A 15,692-nucleotide genomic window follows, 5' to 3' on the forward strand; every position below is an offset into this window, starting at 1 on the left:
GAGGTTTAATCCAAGCTTAGCAACCAAGAAAAGAAGTAGATATAAATCTTTAATCAAAATACGAGAGTGAGGCAAAAGGAATGGTTGTTTAAGAAGTAATAATTTCAACATATTAGAAGCACCATTGGAAAAATAAGCGTGATGCTGCTCAAATCGGTATTTGAATGCAAATGGTCCAGATGCATGGGTCCTGCCTCTTGTAGGGTTTTTAAAGGTGGCCTGGGTGGACTCAACCTATGACCTGCGTCCACAAACAAAAGGTTAAGGACCACCCGGAACTCCGGGGGAACCCTTCGACACTCAAGTTAGACCGAGGTACCATGAGAATGGAGAGCTAAACGAAACTCAGGTGAGAAGATCGCTCATAATCCTGGATGAATATTCACACTTGAGGGTGTTTCTTACCCATGGGTGGGAATGCCAAAGGTCTGGTTCTAGTACCCTCTATTTTGAGTGGGGGCTTCCCCTCTTGTAGGCAGGAGTTCCGGTATCTTGGGTGCGAGGTGGCGATGACGTGAACTGCATATATCACTGGAGATGTCAGCGTGATAGTGCCTGCGCATATGATCCTGGAAGATGATTCGACGGGATAGGAGACCCGGTAGTGATGGGTTGGCAGCTGGTGAAAGCAAGTCTTGTTACGGCATAGATGGGATTTGGAGCAGAGGATCCTGGCTGTGCTAGGTCATGATGGTGATGGGATGCGTAAGATGCTCCATGCTACTCGGAAGAGGAGGCCGCGGTGACGACACTCAGAGTCGGGCTCATCCACGGGTACAACCGAGTGGTTTTACGACAATGGTGGTACCACGTGTAATCATCACAACAGGGTTTGCCTTTTTATCCCCAACAAAGCGGATGGATTTGAGGATGATTTCTCTTGCCCAACCGGCTAGTTGCACATGAACGTGAGAATTTCATGAGTGTGATGCCTCATTAAGAAGTTGTAATTAACCACAACTGTGTGTTTGCTACCTTTATTTTTGGGACATAGTGCGAAGGGGTTGATTTTGTGGAGGAATGCATGGGTTTAGCCTTAGCTGAATAAGACTATGCTCTTCAACCCAGAGGTCGGAGGTTCAATCACAGCTTACAAAAAGAAGAAGAAAGGAAGTCAATATAAGTCTTTAACCAAAATACGAGAATGAGGTAAAAGGATCGCCTGTTTAAGATGTACTAATTTCAATATATTACAAGCACCATTGGAAAATAAATTTGAGACCCCAAGACACCCGGTTCTTCATATTGGAGCTCAAATGGTGCAGAAAAATCAATTTTTCTAAAGCTACCGAAGTTGCTTCCAGAGATTCTGATTCTATCATTTCCATCCCTTTCTTCAGCTAAACTCTGTTTGATGGATCAAGGGCTAGGATCATCCGATCAAAGTAGAACCAATGTTAATGGGCCGTACTTGTGGCCTCCAATCACATCGACTGGCCTATCACGTCAGCACACTTGGGACCAAACAATGACCCTAAAAAAAATAGGGATGCAACTTGGATCGGGCTGGATTGGGTTGAGACCAACCTGAATCCAACCCCAAGAACCATTTACTCAATACAAACCTGACCTGACCTGAGTTCCTTCCCAACCCAACCCAACCCAACCCGAGTTTTTAAGCTTACTAAAAACTTAAAAAAAACGATAAAAAAATGTCAGGCTTCACTTGGGTTGGCTTGCCAAGCCCCAACCCGAATCCGGCTCGAACTCAACCTGGGTTAGGAAAACCCAACCCGAAAGACACCCAACCCGAGCCGACCCTGTGTTTTTTGGGTTGAACTCGACCCCAGTTGCACCCCAAAAGAGCCAAACACTACCCTTGTTTTGGCATATTTTCCCAATTTGCCCTTGCTATCTCTCTGTAAAACAGAAAACCTGCCCAAATTTTTCTCAAGAGGTGAAGTGACGCTCAAGCAACACTGCTAATCCCCTCTTTCTTCCTATTTACCTCTCCCGCTCGCTCGATCTGCTGACCATTTTGCTCTCTCAATTATGTCGGTAAGTTTCAATCATTCGCTCTATCTTTCTTCTATTTCTCCTCTCCGCTATCTCTAGGGCAAAAAACTAATTCCTCTGTTTCTTCCTCTGGTTTTCGTCATTTTCTTCCACAGATCTTTGAATATAATGGAAGCGCCCTTGTTGCAATGGTGGGCAAGAACTGTTACGCAATCGCCAGCGATCGACGTCTCGGCGTTCAACTCCAAACAATCGCCACTGATTTCAAGAAGATTTATAAAATCCACGACAAACTCTACCTAGGCCTTTCCGGCTTAGCCACGGACGCCCAAACATTGTAAGAATCTTTTCCCCTTATGTTTTCTTTGATTCGCGTGTTTTTCTTCTTATTTTCTTCGTCTCTTTAGGTATCAGCGTCTTGTTTTTCGACATAAACTGTATACACTGCGAGAAGAAAGAGATATGAAGCCTGAAACATTCGCCAGTCTTGTTTCGGCTATTCTTTATGAGAAAAGGTTCGGATTCTGAGCTTTACTGGCTTGTATTTCTTTATGTCGCTTAATAGGCATTGATGTGATAAATGTAGGGCTTTATGTTGGATTGGGATATTAAGATGTTATGATTAGGTTACAGGCTTTCAATGGAGGAAGACCTGATGCTGTGCCCCCCAAAATATTCTCAATAGGATGATCCTAACCCTCAGAACTGTGGAGGTTTCTATATCGTGTAGTCCATTTTAAACCTCAAAAAATTTGAAGGTTGGGATCATCCTATGGCAAAAACTTTTGGGCATGGTTCTAAATTCACTGAAATAAAATCTACATGATTTCCTTTTATGTCATTATTTTCCCAAAATTTTGACTGAAATTCCTAAGATTCAACCGAATTCCCGAAATTCAACCAAAATGGTCCAAACGACAAAAAAAAAGGGAAAGAATGTTATTTGCATTTCATTTCATTTCATTAATGTAGAGAATGATATTTGGTAGTCAACATCATTGAACTGCACAACAAAGTAACCGCTTCTTATGCATGGGATGTCATATCAGCATGAGACCATTAATGCCTCGTAACTCTATGTGGTATTGACATAGAGTTGGGGTCCTTAGAGGGGGGACTGAACATTGTACTTTCTTATACTTCATTACATTGTACTTCTTTATTGACTTCACCGTTATATACATGCGCGGCAACGCATGTCACTAGGTGCGATGTGCTTAAGCTATTATGGATGGTTTTGTTTCTTATGTGATGGTTTCTAAGTATGTGTTTGTTATTATTGTAGAAGTCAAACTTTTTAACAAACTTTGCTTCTTTTTAACAAACTCTGCTAGAAGTCAAACTTATCCTTAATTAGCTCATTCTTTATTTTATGATGTGTTCGGCTCTATAAGGATATTTTGATTTTTGTTCTTCTATGCCCAATAATTTGATGCATTACTATGAACTTCTGCATTAAGTGTTTTCATGCGTCACTTATAATGGGTATGACACTTTATTGGTTGCAATTGTAGTTAATCTACTAATTGGGTATCTACTTTTGTGGTGAATTTTGTTTCCAGTAACAAATGTGGCATAAGTAAAAGAATGTGATGTGTTGTTCTTATTTTGCAGATTTGGCCCGTACTTTTGCCAACCTGTAATTGCTGGATTAGGAAATGATGACAAGCCATTCATTTGTACCATGGATTCTATTGGTGCAAAGTATGTCATTCTCTTTCTCTTAATGTTTGTATGGACATTTATTTAATTATCTTCGGCTACGTGCTATGGATTGTTATCAGCTTACTAATCGGTCCATGTGAAAATTTGATAAAAAAAAGTTTGTCCTTTAAGTATTGTATATATCTTATTGAACTTGTGGGTCCATTTTAAATTTTCCCACACCTGTGCAATTCATGCAACTGTAAGTTTTGTTGTTGTCAGTTTGTGTTAAAAAATTCATCTCCGTGTAACCTTTTATGAAGGTACCATATATGGTGGGCAAAATACATGCATACATTTTTATGGAAGAATGCCCCTTGTCTATTTTTTAAAAAAATTTGCGATAAGAATAGTCCTTTATATCTATTCGTGTGTGTCTATATATGTGTGTGTGTGTGTGAAGTTATGACATTTTCATCTAAATTAGCTTGATTCTTTAAAATGGTTGGGCTCATTTCCCTCGATATTCGTCTGTATTTCCCTTAAATATTATGGCTTATCCGAATAGGGTTGGGATCCTATGAATGTTTTGACCCTATTACTAGCATGGAGCTGAGGATAGTTTTGAATCCCGATGGGTTACTAATTTACTACGGTTAGGGTGATTTTGTCCAACATGTTAGTGTATTGATATATGATACCTAGAGAAGCTGCATGGTATTTAGAAGTTCTCTTACGAGTGAGATGAAAAGTGCATTTGGTTGATGGGAAAGATATGCATAATCCTAAAGATGAAGGTTTGTTTGAGATTAGAAATCATTTGAGCTTTGACTTTGGTTTGTTAGGTAAATGGTGGTGAAAACATATAGATGCATACCCCAAACTTTGGTTTGAATTTTTTGAGGTTAAATAAGAAAAAGATAAGCTAAATAGCTAACTTCACACCTTGGTGTTTGGACAATGGCGAGTTTTGCAGTGGAATTTTGACAATATTAAACAAATGATAGATTCAAGAGCAAGAATGGTGGAAGATTTTATTTTGGTAGGATGTGGTCTGTTGATGTGCCTTTTGCTTTAACATGTAGAATGCATTGTGCCAAAGCTTGGTCAACATCTGCATTGAAATGTTCAGAGATTAGGTTATGTGGGTTTTGAAGTGCTTGACTTTGTGTTTCCAAAATGAGTTTTCTCCTTTCCAACAGGATTCTTTTTTTTTGTTTGTTTGTTTTGAATGGTACCTTTCAAACATGATTCAATTACAAGATGCAAAGCGGTTGATGCATCTCTGGATTAAAGTCCAAGAGGATTAAATCCTTTTAGTTCAATTATGGTTGTAGGCAAAGGGGCCCTGTATGACAATAAAGGTTTTAGATTTTGGTTGAGGTATGCGTTTCGATCACCACAAAATGTAATCATGTTGATTTCAATTGGAAATTTTGGTGGAAATCCTGCAAAAAGTCACGGAAGCATATGTAAACATATGCAAATGTTGAAAATTTAAGATGAATCTTCTAGAAATCTTTAAATTAGCAGAAAATGGTTTAAATACACACTTAAACAATGCAACCATCCACAATGGTTTAGCATCGAACACTTGGTGATATGCTCTATTGTGCATGTCTGAAACTGTGAGGTTCATTCTAAACTAAAAATGTATACAAGTGCATAAATGTAGGAAACTCCTCCATTTGTTAATTTTATAAAGAAAGTACAATATAATATACTGCAATGTAATGACAAAGTACAACATAAAATGTAAAAGGGTGGGTTGAACAACCATCCATAATGGTTTAGTGTCGACACTTGGTGATATGCGCTATAGTGGGTTGTGCAAGCCACTAGCATGTAAGATGATGGAAAGAGTCAAGAAGAAGGCTGTCCCAATTGGTGCAAGACGGGGATAGTTCCTCTAGGTTGGTGACTTGGTGGGGATGGGGGTGTAAGATGGAAAGAGTCAAGAAGCTGATATAGTGGATCCTATTGACCCTTTTGTGCTCTGTGTATAAATAATAAGGTGGCTCAAAGATTTGAAGAATAAGGTTGAAAAAGCACCACCCAGATATCTTATCCCGATACAGGTTTGGGTATCTGATAGAATAAGGGACCAGGTATGGGGATCCCCTAACACACAAAGACTTAGGCGAAGTGTCTAAAATCTAATACAATAAGGCACCTTCGATTTGTGGAGGTTTAATATGGACGGGTTTAAAATCTGTCCATTTTAAACCTTCACAATCGAAGGGTTTGGATGATCCTATGGAGATGATTTTTTGGGCACACCCTATCTATGTCAAGGACCATCAAATGAATGGTTTGGATCACCTAAAAAATGTGGCCCCCATTATCTGGTCAATCGACCAGAAAATGTGGGGCCTTTTCAAAAATATAGTTTTTTCATAAATTTCAAATAATTTAATAACAAAATAAATAAACTCAATAGTTTCTAAAAGGATAACTTACATATAAAACATTAATGACCAACGATTCTTGTTTCATAATTATTTTTTGAAATTTTACCCGAGGTGTAGGAGTGAAAATAGAGGTTTGGGAGAGACAATCTAACTTTCGATCGGAATTTCAACGTTTCATCTGAAATCGTGTAATTTATACACTATCAGCATAATGTTACGTTCTGGTTGACATGACTGAAACAGAACTACATCAATCGAAATTTTGTAATTTTTCGAATCCAATGCGTTATAGTTTTGGCTGCCACTAGTTGAAACCAACATATTTCGCCAAAATTTTGTACCATGGATAATTTTGAGTTTTGACCTCAACCTTGTGGCATCACTCTTAAGCAAATTGGCTTTGAGTTGAATGGCTCAAAATATTGGCCTAGATATGTATGTTTCGATGTCTTGGGATTTTGGCTTGCCAAAATGCTTATAGGTATTTGTCAGCATGCATGAAAATTCCTCAAATTGCCTGTGGATAAATTTTCGCATTGGTAATTAATCGGCTGCACTGACTGTATCAGAGCATATTATTGGATTCTAAAGGTGGAATTCACATTATTCAGAAAAAAGTACTAAAGGAGGCATGCTCCTTAGGCTGGACTGAGATTGGCCCTCGAGTGCAGAGGTATAATGGTTCTTCTTGACTGCCAGACCCAATCACCCAACCCTCAAAACCATGTGCGATAGCATTTATAAATCAAATATGGTGGCGCAGTGGGTCCTGTGCCAGGCCCTGGCTAAACCTTGAAATCTAATGCTTTAACTTCAAGCAGGGATGGAAGGGAATGAAGATATAGAAACATTTCATGGTTGTAGAACTTATGTTCTGTCACATCTTGCTATTCTGGTTTAGTCATAGACTGTTTACTATTGTTATAATGTGTGGCTTGTCTACACAACTGAGTGACAGCCCTTATTAGTGCTAATCTGTGTTAGTTTCTCGGATTTTTTTTCTCAATCTGTTGGCCTTGTAACAGCTGTTGTCCTGCTATTTTTTGTCTTGCTAGATCCCTTCGTGTTTGCCTGCTAGCCTTGTGTAGATATTCTTGTTGCCCATTTATTCATATGCACAACCAATTTATTATGTTTGATTCATTCTGCTTTAATTGCTGTAGTTGTTTTTTGCAACAAAACATGATTTCGAAAACTTTATGTTGAACCACATGAGTTTTTCTGTTTACCTACTTATCTGGTGCTTATTTTGATATGCAGAGAGCTGGCTAAAGACTTTGTTGTGGCTGGTACTGCCTCAGAGTCTCTTTATGGTGCTTGTGAGTCGATGTACAAGCCTGACATGGTAAGTTACATATTCATCTTGGCTTCTTTTACATCTGAGGATTAAAAATAGGGGTATATTTGTCATTATATCAAAGTTAGATGGGCATTTCTTCCATTAAGAAATGGTAGTGGGTAAGTGGCAAAATAGGGAACAGCTCCCTGACATGCATGTCTTCTTAGCAGCTCTCAAAAAGAAAAAGTTGCAACAAGTTGTAAATAAGTAAACATGAAAATTAAAAAAAATACTACAGATCACATTCTAAAGATCACATAATCATAAACAAGAATGTAATTATGAGAAAACCCTGAAACCATACCAGACAACAAGAAAATGAAAGTAAAAACTGTCAAAATGAACAAAATAGCCTCAACGCAGCCTAACCGATGCACATAATACGTAATATAGGCATTCAAAAAAAAAAAAAAACTATGCACACAATACATGGACTACTCCTAGAAAATCTTAAATGAATACTTACAAGATAGCGAGGAAAAATAAATGGAAAAAAACTTTTGTTGGGTCATAGAAATACATACTAGGAATAAACACAAAACGAGTTAAAATGCAAAACATTGGAAAAAAAGAAAGAGAAATTGACCTAAGATAGCCCTTGACTACCATACTCTATATAGTCAGACATCTGGTAAGAAAACCTTACATACATGTGGCTTACACGGTTACTTATAATCTAAAAATAAGGGGGAAAAACTGAATATAACCCAGAAAATAATCCAAAGAGTAGCATGATATTAGAATGCTAAATGGAAAAGAACGAATAGAAAAATCCAAAATGCCACATGCATACATCATTGGTACACATCATAAGAAAATCCTGATTTCATGCATAAATTCCTGAAAGAAGCTTAAAAAAATTAGTAACAAGAGCAGAAAGCAACCCAAATCAACATGTACATATGATACATATAGGACACGTGCATATATCAATCACATGTGAATGAAGATAAAGGTTTAGGAGGGCCAGAAAATAGAAGAGCATGCATAAAAACAAGAATGGCACAATTTGTCCGGCCTGCTAGTGTATCTCAAAAGTTGTGCAAACTGATTATTCCACAATTTGTCCATGGGTCGGGATATTTGAAAATGGAAAAAGCACCCTATTTCCCCTGTTTGAAACACCAAAGTGAGGAAAATGAAATGTTTTCGTTGTTTTTTTATGAAAAATAATTCACACGTGATATGCTGAATAACTGAAAATGATTGAATCATCTGAATCCTTGCAAGTTTAGTGGAAACCACCATTTTTCTCTGCCTTTATTCATTAGCTGTACCAAAGAAACGTCTCATCCAAAATGTTTGTTATTCAGGAACCAGAGGAATTATTTGAGACCGTCTCTCAAGCACTACTATCATCGATAGACCGTGATTGCTTGAGTGGTTGGGGTGGACATGTCTTTATTGTGTAAGTCCATATTTTTTTCTTTTTCCCAATTTAAACTTACATTTCTTGATGCACTAGTGAGTCAACTATATTCCATTAATTAGGTTAAATATCGATAGGATTCCAGAAATAGCGCCCCGAATCAGGCATAAAAGTGCAACATACCCATTAGTTTATGTTTTTAAAAGGACTATTATTTGTTGATTTGGCTTTGTGACATTCATGGGTAAACAATTCCTGTTGGCTTTTTGATGCAGTACACCGAGCGAAGTGAAGGAGATGACGTTGAAGGGTCGGATGGACTAGGTACAACTTACTGATCTTTCTAATTCCTTGCTTTGTCATGCTTTTAGCCTAAAAGCTTTTTATCCCCCTTCCCCTCGTGAATCAGTGTGCCCTGCCCATGTGATATCAGACTGGAGTTTTGGGATAAAGATTTTTCTTCTCCCTATTTGCAATTGGTAGAGAAAGTACAAAACCACACTTTAAATGTCATTAATGTCGATGTTTATCATGTTAATGCTCTCTCTCTCTCTCTCTCTCTCTCTCTCTCTCTCTCTCTCTCTCTCTCTCACACACACACACACACACACAGTTGACCACCTCTTAGTGGGGTTGACATCCTTCTCCACCATCACACCCTATGGTTAAGTGGTGGGTCTAGTGGGTTGGCCAAGGGAATAAAACAGGGAAACATAAGAGGTATAGAGGGTTCAAGTGGTGGGCTACTGTGGTGGCCAATATGATATAGACTTCTTTAAGTGGATTTGGCTTGAGTTTAGGGTAGTGGCTATGGATGAAGGGTGGGATCGGATTCGAAAATTTTTTAGGGTCAATACAAGCTTTTCATCCTCGTTGGGAAACTGTAGTTTTATGGTTATAACTATTTTGTTAGTTATTTCAACAGCGCATTCGATTGATAATAAGAATATATATCTTCAAGCAGACTTATTATTTCTAGCATAGATAATCTTGCTTTTGGTGATGGTGAGACAGCATTCCTTGAAGCTGAAAAATGGCCTCCCCGTTTGATTACCCCAGCAACTTGTTAATGCCATATACAACAGGGGAGTGGCTTTCGAGATTGTATTGGATAGGACAATCTGAGTTACAATCATGTCACTGGTCTTGCTATTTTGCCTCATCACTCATTTCACCCATGCCTCCCAAACAGCTTTCTCAACCATTGCATGCTATGTAGGGATAAATGATGGTGTTTTATTACTTGATTGCATAATGTAAGACAAGTCCTCATTGACTAGTATCACACATCCCTAACGTAGGAATAAGTCTACATTCATTCTGATCTCTTTTGGATCCGGAGAGGCTTATCAGAAGTTCACAACCATGTGAATAGCCTCATTAAGCTCAACACGGTTGGTCATATTGTGCAGAGAGGGCTGCTATACATGCACGGAAAAACAGAGGGGCTCAGATCGGCTAAAAATGCTGTGTTGTCATTTTCTCTTTGGTCTTTATTCTCTATTTTGAAAGTGTTGTCCTTGTGCAAATAATACACTAGCATATCAACGATCATTAATTAATCATATAAAAAATGACTCAGGACATTAACGTTTAATAACTTCACGTAGGCCTGCTTGTTTTAGATTTTGAGAACCGATTGTGAGTTGAAAAGTGATTATTGGACTCAAATTTATGTTAATTTTGAGTCCAATAGTCAGTTTTGGACCCATAATCGGTTCTCAAAATCCAAAACAAGCAGGGCTTTAGTGTAATGTAATTTTAACTAAAATATTCTACTATCTCACACAAGAAATTTAGAATGATAGTGAAGCAAATAGATAGAATAATACATAATATGAAAACATATCATGCCATCATTTTGCGAGTCACATTATACAAGGGCACATGCATTTGGTGTCAATGTGCTTCGAATTACATTAATGATATAAGATTTAATAAGCACTCAGTCAAAGAGGGTGTGCTATTAAAGCAGAGTGAGTAAGAGGTGGAAGAAATAAAGAAACAATGATAACACTATCAGGAGTAAAATAAGAAGGGCTCTTCCTAAACACGTTTATCGAGCCCCACTCATGCTTTCTTACCTGATCGGATTAGTTGCTCCAAATGAGAACCGACCAAGTTCTAGATTCGTGAAACATGATTGAAGGTTCAGCAAAAATGGGGTGTGGTAGAACCAAAATGTTTATATCACATAATGTCTGTGATGCAAAGAGAAAGCACATACAATTGTAACGACCCAAAACCAGATCAGGTCGCTACTAGCAAAAGAAACAACTAAAAATCAAAAGTAATTTTTTTCTAAGCTGTAGTCACAATATAAGCTATAATCACAATAGATTATAAAAAATCTTTGATTATTCTACAGAAGAGACAATAGATAAGATAGTGACCTTGATTTCCTTTAGGCTCTGATTCTTTCAATGTAAAATGAATGTAAAACAAAATTCACACTTATTTTTAAGTTTAAAAAAATGCCCGTAAAATTTATTATTTTACGCCCTGTTCACGTTGAAAGAAACAGAGCCTTAAATAAGAACTGATTAATAGTATTAATAATACTTCAAAATTGACCTCACTAGCTACTAAGGAGTCCTTCAATTATCAAATGTATTGTTGAAAATGATATCTACATCTCCTCAAAGCATTATCAATGGACCCACCATCTTGTCTCAAATTATTCAATTTGCCTAATTAAAAAAGACCCATTTATCTTCCCTTCCTTTTGGGGGGGCTTTAGTTTCATGTCCCTTCTTTAGCAAACAACCTCATCTCTAATGGAACCAAATCTGCAAGTAAAAAAATACCTAGATCCCCTCATTGCTTTAATTATTGATGTCTCCTCCTTCTACAGTGAGGGCGAAGCATTTGTCCCCTCATCTCCTCCAAAGGAGAAGAAGGGTTTGGAGAAATTTTCAATGAAATTTTGGGTCCCACTTCAACCTACCCATTAAAGAGAGAACATACTTATTTCATGCCAAAGAGTCACTATCCTGACCATATTGAATGAATGGCTCAAAAAAAAAAAAACAATTGAAGAAAACAAGGCAGTGGGGCCCACATTGACAACTTGATCAATTATCACTTCATCTTACATACAAGTGCCCCATGTACGGTAGAGATGCACTGCAGTCGTGTATCTGATTCTGAAATAGATTCAAATGATCGGAAACTTAAGAGCATTTCTGTATAGAAATCAGAAGGGTGTATAGATTGTTGAGCTTGTTATTTACTTTGCACTGTGTCCCATTGTAATTTGATGATCAATACAGACCATCTAATTTTTAACCAAAGATTTCACGAAAATGAGTTTCCGGGCATTTGGCTAACTCACTTTTCATGGATTTTTTCTTCTTCTAAAATCAACATTTTGCTAACCCACAGTTGACAAGGCCTCGTGTTCATCTCTTTCTTTCTCCCCTCAAATCATTTTACACTTGAAAAGGTATTTGCATGATTTAATCCATTCATTTATCGGTCCCCACTGTAGATATGTTGTGCCCCAATATTCTTCTCGACAAGACAATCCTAACCCTCCAATTTACTTGGTTTAAAATTGAAAAACGCAGTAACTTCAACATTTACAGGCAGGTCGGAGCAAGGAAATCCATTAATATTTTTTCATGCCAATTCTGGGCCCACTATGGTGGGTCCCACGATAAGGAATCGGAGATCAAGTGACTCATCAAATTATAACATCAAATAATGTGAGTTTTTGTTGTTGTTGTTGTTGTTGTTGAACAAGAAATGACAACAACAAAAATATACGTCATTGGATGTTAGTGTAGCACTATTGCCATGATTTTTTAGCACAAGGGAAATTTACAAATATATCCAAAGCAAGACCTATCTCATGGACTGTTCAAAGACTATCAAATACATGGTTCAGATTAATTGAGAAAGTATGAGCCCTCGTTATACTGCGTTGATGAAATAAAACTAACAAGATGGAGGGAGAAGATAAAATTTTAAGAGAAGAAAATTATTCTCTTGATGCCAAACACCTTAATAATGAAGCTTAAGTTGTTACAGTAGTCAAGAGACTTCAAATTTTACTAAAATAGCTTACAAAAGAAGATATTATGCCCAAAATGTAAGCTACATATCAAACCCGAGATTAACATTACATAAGCTGTGACTAACACATTAACAGATGTCAGATGTAAAGTAAACACCTTTTACAATTCCAAAACCAAAAACTAAGTCCCCTGAAAACTGTTAAAAGAGTAAATTTCTAATATAGCAAAGTTTCGTGCATGCATCAAGTTCCAAGAAAGTCACCTACCAAAAAAAAAGTTCCAAGAAAGTCCAAGTAGTCAAGCTTAAATTTCCACCACACGATGAGATTACTGAAGACCCAGCTTTTAATGAAACAGTTGGATATGCGGATTTTAGAATCTTGGATTTCCTCAAAATTGTAGATGAGAGACTGAGAGAAGAGAGACCTGTATGGCAGCATGCAGCATCATCAACCCTCTTTTACACTGTTTTCAAACGAAAACCTGGATTCTAAAATCTGTGTACCAAATGGCCCCTAAATGTCGTTACAATCTCCAAATTCTCTGAAAAGCCAACTAGAAAAGTGATCGATAGCATGAAGTGCCATTATCAAAACAAACATGGATATTATTCCCCCACTTTAGAAGTGATCTTATCTTATACAACATCCACCAACTTCCCATGCATGAGACAATACTTTTTCCTCAAAGAAAACACAAACATTTTACAACACTTATCAGCCCACCATGATAACCACTATCCCACCATCCTCCATGACACCAAAACAGAAAACAAAAAAGTAAGGAAACCCTAAAAAAAAAAACGCCAACTTCGCTTACATTGCTTATGTACGTACACAACACACATACATACATATAGACATTGTTCACACACAAACACCTCTTGGGCTTAGTTTGGGTGTCAATCTATTTGGATTTGCACCCAAATCCAATTAGATTGAACAGCCAAACAAGCCCCCAACATAACTAAGTGTTTCCTACATATTTCCACCACCCAAAACTCACATCTCACACATCATCATATGGAGAAGAAGGGCTCCTTGATCCCTCCCCACCACCTCTTTCATAAGCATCCGAAGCAGATTTTCTACGGAAACGATGCGGATCTCTCCTCCCCCCTGAAATTCCACCATTACAATCTCAGTGAAAACAATTTCCATGCAAGAAAAATGATATTTACAGCCCTCTTTCTTTCCCGGAAAAATTAACATGTTGCCGCTAAAATGAACAAATAAAGTTTCGGGATAAACATGAATACAATTGAAATCAATTATTCAAGGGTGAATTTCCACACCCCCTTGTTTTGGTTACTTCCACCCTAGTTTGACCTCTTTCATTGGTTCCTATAACTGATTTGGAATTTTAACAGCCAACGAAGAGTTTATAATATGAGGGGTGGAATTTACCGGTTTAAAAAACAAAAACAAATGAAAATAGATCTGAACCAACGATCCAGATCTGTGCCTGATACGTCAGATTTTCAGATCAACGGTTCAGATCTGTCAATCAAAGTTCTCGGCCCCGCTGGATCTTCTTCCATGCATGGTGGAGGTGACAAAATACCAAAATATCCTTAGAGATCTTTCTTGAAAAAGGAATTGTTATCAGCACTCCAGTATTTTGATGATCACACTCCTCACTTTATTAAAAATGTACGGTATGGCCCGCACCATAGGATGATCCAAACCGTCTATTAGATGGGCCACAGCCTAGATAGGTTGTGCCCCAAAAATCAATTCCATAGGTTGATCCTAACCCTCCTATGAAAATGATTAGGATCAACCTATGGAAATGATTTTTGGGGAATGGACGGTTTGGATCATCCTATAGTGGGGGCCATACCGTAAACTGAGAAGTGCGATCATCAAAATTCCGTAGTGCTGATAACATTTCCCAAAAAAAAATAGCATTTCTCAGTTATTATCCGTCAAAACCGTAGGCTTACCGAAGAACGGAGATACCGGAGGAGTAGATCCGGCCGGAGAAGAAATCGGAGATCCGTTCCCCGGCGACATATATCCGGCGGGTTTCACTATCATTATACTACGTGTCACTTTCATCCCCTCATCAGAGAAATCCTCACCGTTCGATCTCCCGTTCCCGCCATCCGTTTCTGCCAAAAGCACACAGCAAATATAGATCAGAGAACAAAAAAAAGGGCAAAGACATGGTACGCCATATGCGGTATCGGCGTATGTTAGCAAACGCCGGAATATCTAACCTTTGCCGGAATTAGATCGGGGAGAGAACGATGAGTACTTTCGGAGCTTACTCAGGCCGTTTTCCGGCCGAGGTCCGGCCACCGTGTCGTCCCAAAGCTTATCTAGAAGGCCCATGGATTTTGGAGAACTACGGTAAAAGCGTAGAAAAATCGGGAGAAAGTACGTTTTGGGAATCGAGCTTTAAAAGAAACACTGCGTTAAAAGTCGAGCAAGTCTTGGAAGGTTGGAGGGATCTGGACCGTTGGTATTTTTATGTAGATAGTGACGTGGTGGATAGTTAGGTGAACACGTCAACGGATAAGGTTACAGATGGCACGTGGCAGTTTTCCGTAGGGAAAGGATCGCGTCACGTGAAGAGGCCGTTTTCTAAGGGAAGATTCCGGAAATGCACTCTATTATTATCCCGTCCTGTTACGGAAATACCCCTCTCATATGGGTAATTCACGCTATTACCAGTGCGACCAAATCCAAAGATGATGACAAAATTAGGACGGCTTTAGTCTTTTTCCATCCCGAGCTGTCTGCCAATGGGTCCTACCAGGGAGGATGGGCTAAAAAAAAAAGGGTGTGTGATCACATGATCTTAAACGTTGGATCAGTGACTTACTAAAACGCTCTGATGGACGGTCCGATTCGAATTGGATCGTGACCTAATCTTAGGAAGTAAGACGGAAAAGGATCCTACCGAGAAGGGATTTGAATGGATTTTATTATTTTACGATTAATTGATAA

General features: G+C 38.2%; 2 protein-coding genes across 2 annotated transcripts; one reads left to right on the forward strand and one right to left on the reverse strand.

Annotated features, from left to right (window-relative positions):
* The first annotated feature begins 1,840 nt into the window (after positions 1-1,840).
* LOC143852796 (proteasome subunit beta type-3-A) lies at positions 1,841-9,257 on the forward strand. Its single transcript, XM_077362399.1, has 7 exons — positions 1,841-1,998; positions 2,112-2,293; positions 2,364-2,471; positions 3,571-3,660; positions 7,272-7,356; positions 8,664-8,758; positions 8,995-9,257. The coding sequence occupies exons 1-7, from the start codon at positions 1,993-1,995 to the stop codon at positions 9,041-9,043; spliced, it is 615 nt and encodes a 204-aa protein (XP_077218514.1). The 5' UTR covers positions 1,841-1,992; the 3' UTR covers positions 9,044-9,257.
* Positions 9,258-13,324: 4,067 nt separating this feature from the next.
* Positions 13,325-15,124, reverse strand: LOC143852823 (dormancy-associated protein homolog 3-like). The gene is made up of 3 exons (XM_077362435.1): positions 14,960-15,124; positions 14,684-14,851; positions 13,325-13,856 (listed from the first exon to the last, which is right to left on the reverse strand). Exons 1-3 carry the CDS (start codon positions 15,072-15,074, stop codon positions 13,747-13,749), a joined length of 393 nt encoding a protein of 130 aa, XP_077218550.1. The 5' UTR covers positions 15,075-15,124; the 3' UTR covers positions 13,325-13,746.
* Between the last annotated feature and the right edge of the window lie 568 nt (positions 15,125-15,692).

This window comes from Tasmannia lanceolata, unplaced genomic scaffold, assembly GCF_043159265.1.
Source record: "Tasmannia lanceolata isolate RefF3 unplaced genomic scaffold, GAP_Taslan_0.1 ptg000019l, whole genome shotgun sequence".
Taxonomy (NCBI): Eukaryota; Viridiplantae; Streptophyta; class Magnoliopsida; order Canellales; family Winteraceae; genus Tasmannia; species Tasmannia lanceolata.

What these genes read in the sequence shown, in the direction of transcription:
- LOC143852823 (XM_077362435.1), bottom strand. Translation starts at nt 15,074, where the DNA reads ATGGGCCTTCTAGATAAGCTTTGGGACGACACGGTGGCCGGACCTCGG. An exon ending in CCGATCTAATTCCGGCAAAG is followed by an intron (nt 14,852 to 14,959) that starts GTTAGATATTCC and finishes TGCTTTTGGCAG; the next exon opens with AAACGGATGGCGGGAACGGG. An exon ending in TCCGGTATCTCCGTTCTTCG is followed by an intron (nt 13,857 to 14,683) that starts GTAAGCCTACGG and finishes GTGGAATTTCAG; the next exon opens with GGGGGAGGAGAGATCCGCAT.
- LOC143852796 (XM_077362399.1), top strand. An exon ending in GCCACGGACGCCCAAACATT is followed by an intron (nt 2,294 to 2,363) that starts GTAAGAATCTTT and finishes TCGTCTCTTTAG; the next exon opens with GTATCAGCGTCTTGTTTTTC. An exon ending in CGATGTACAAGCCTGACATG is followed by an intron (nt 7,357 to 8,663) that starts GTAAGTTACATA and finishes TTTGTTATTCAG; the next exon opens with GAACCAGAGGAATTATTTGA.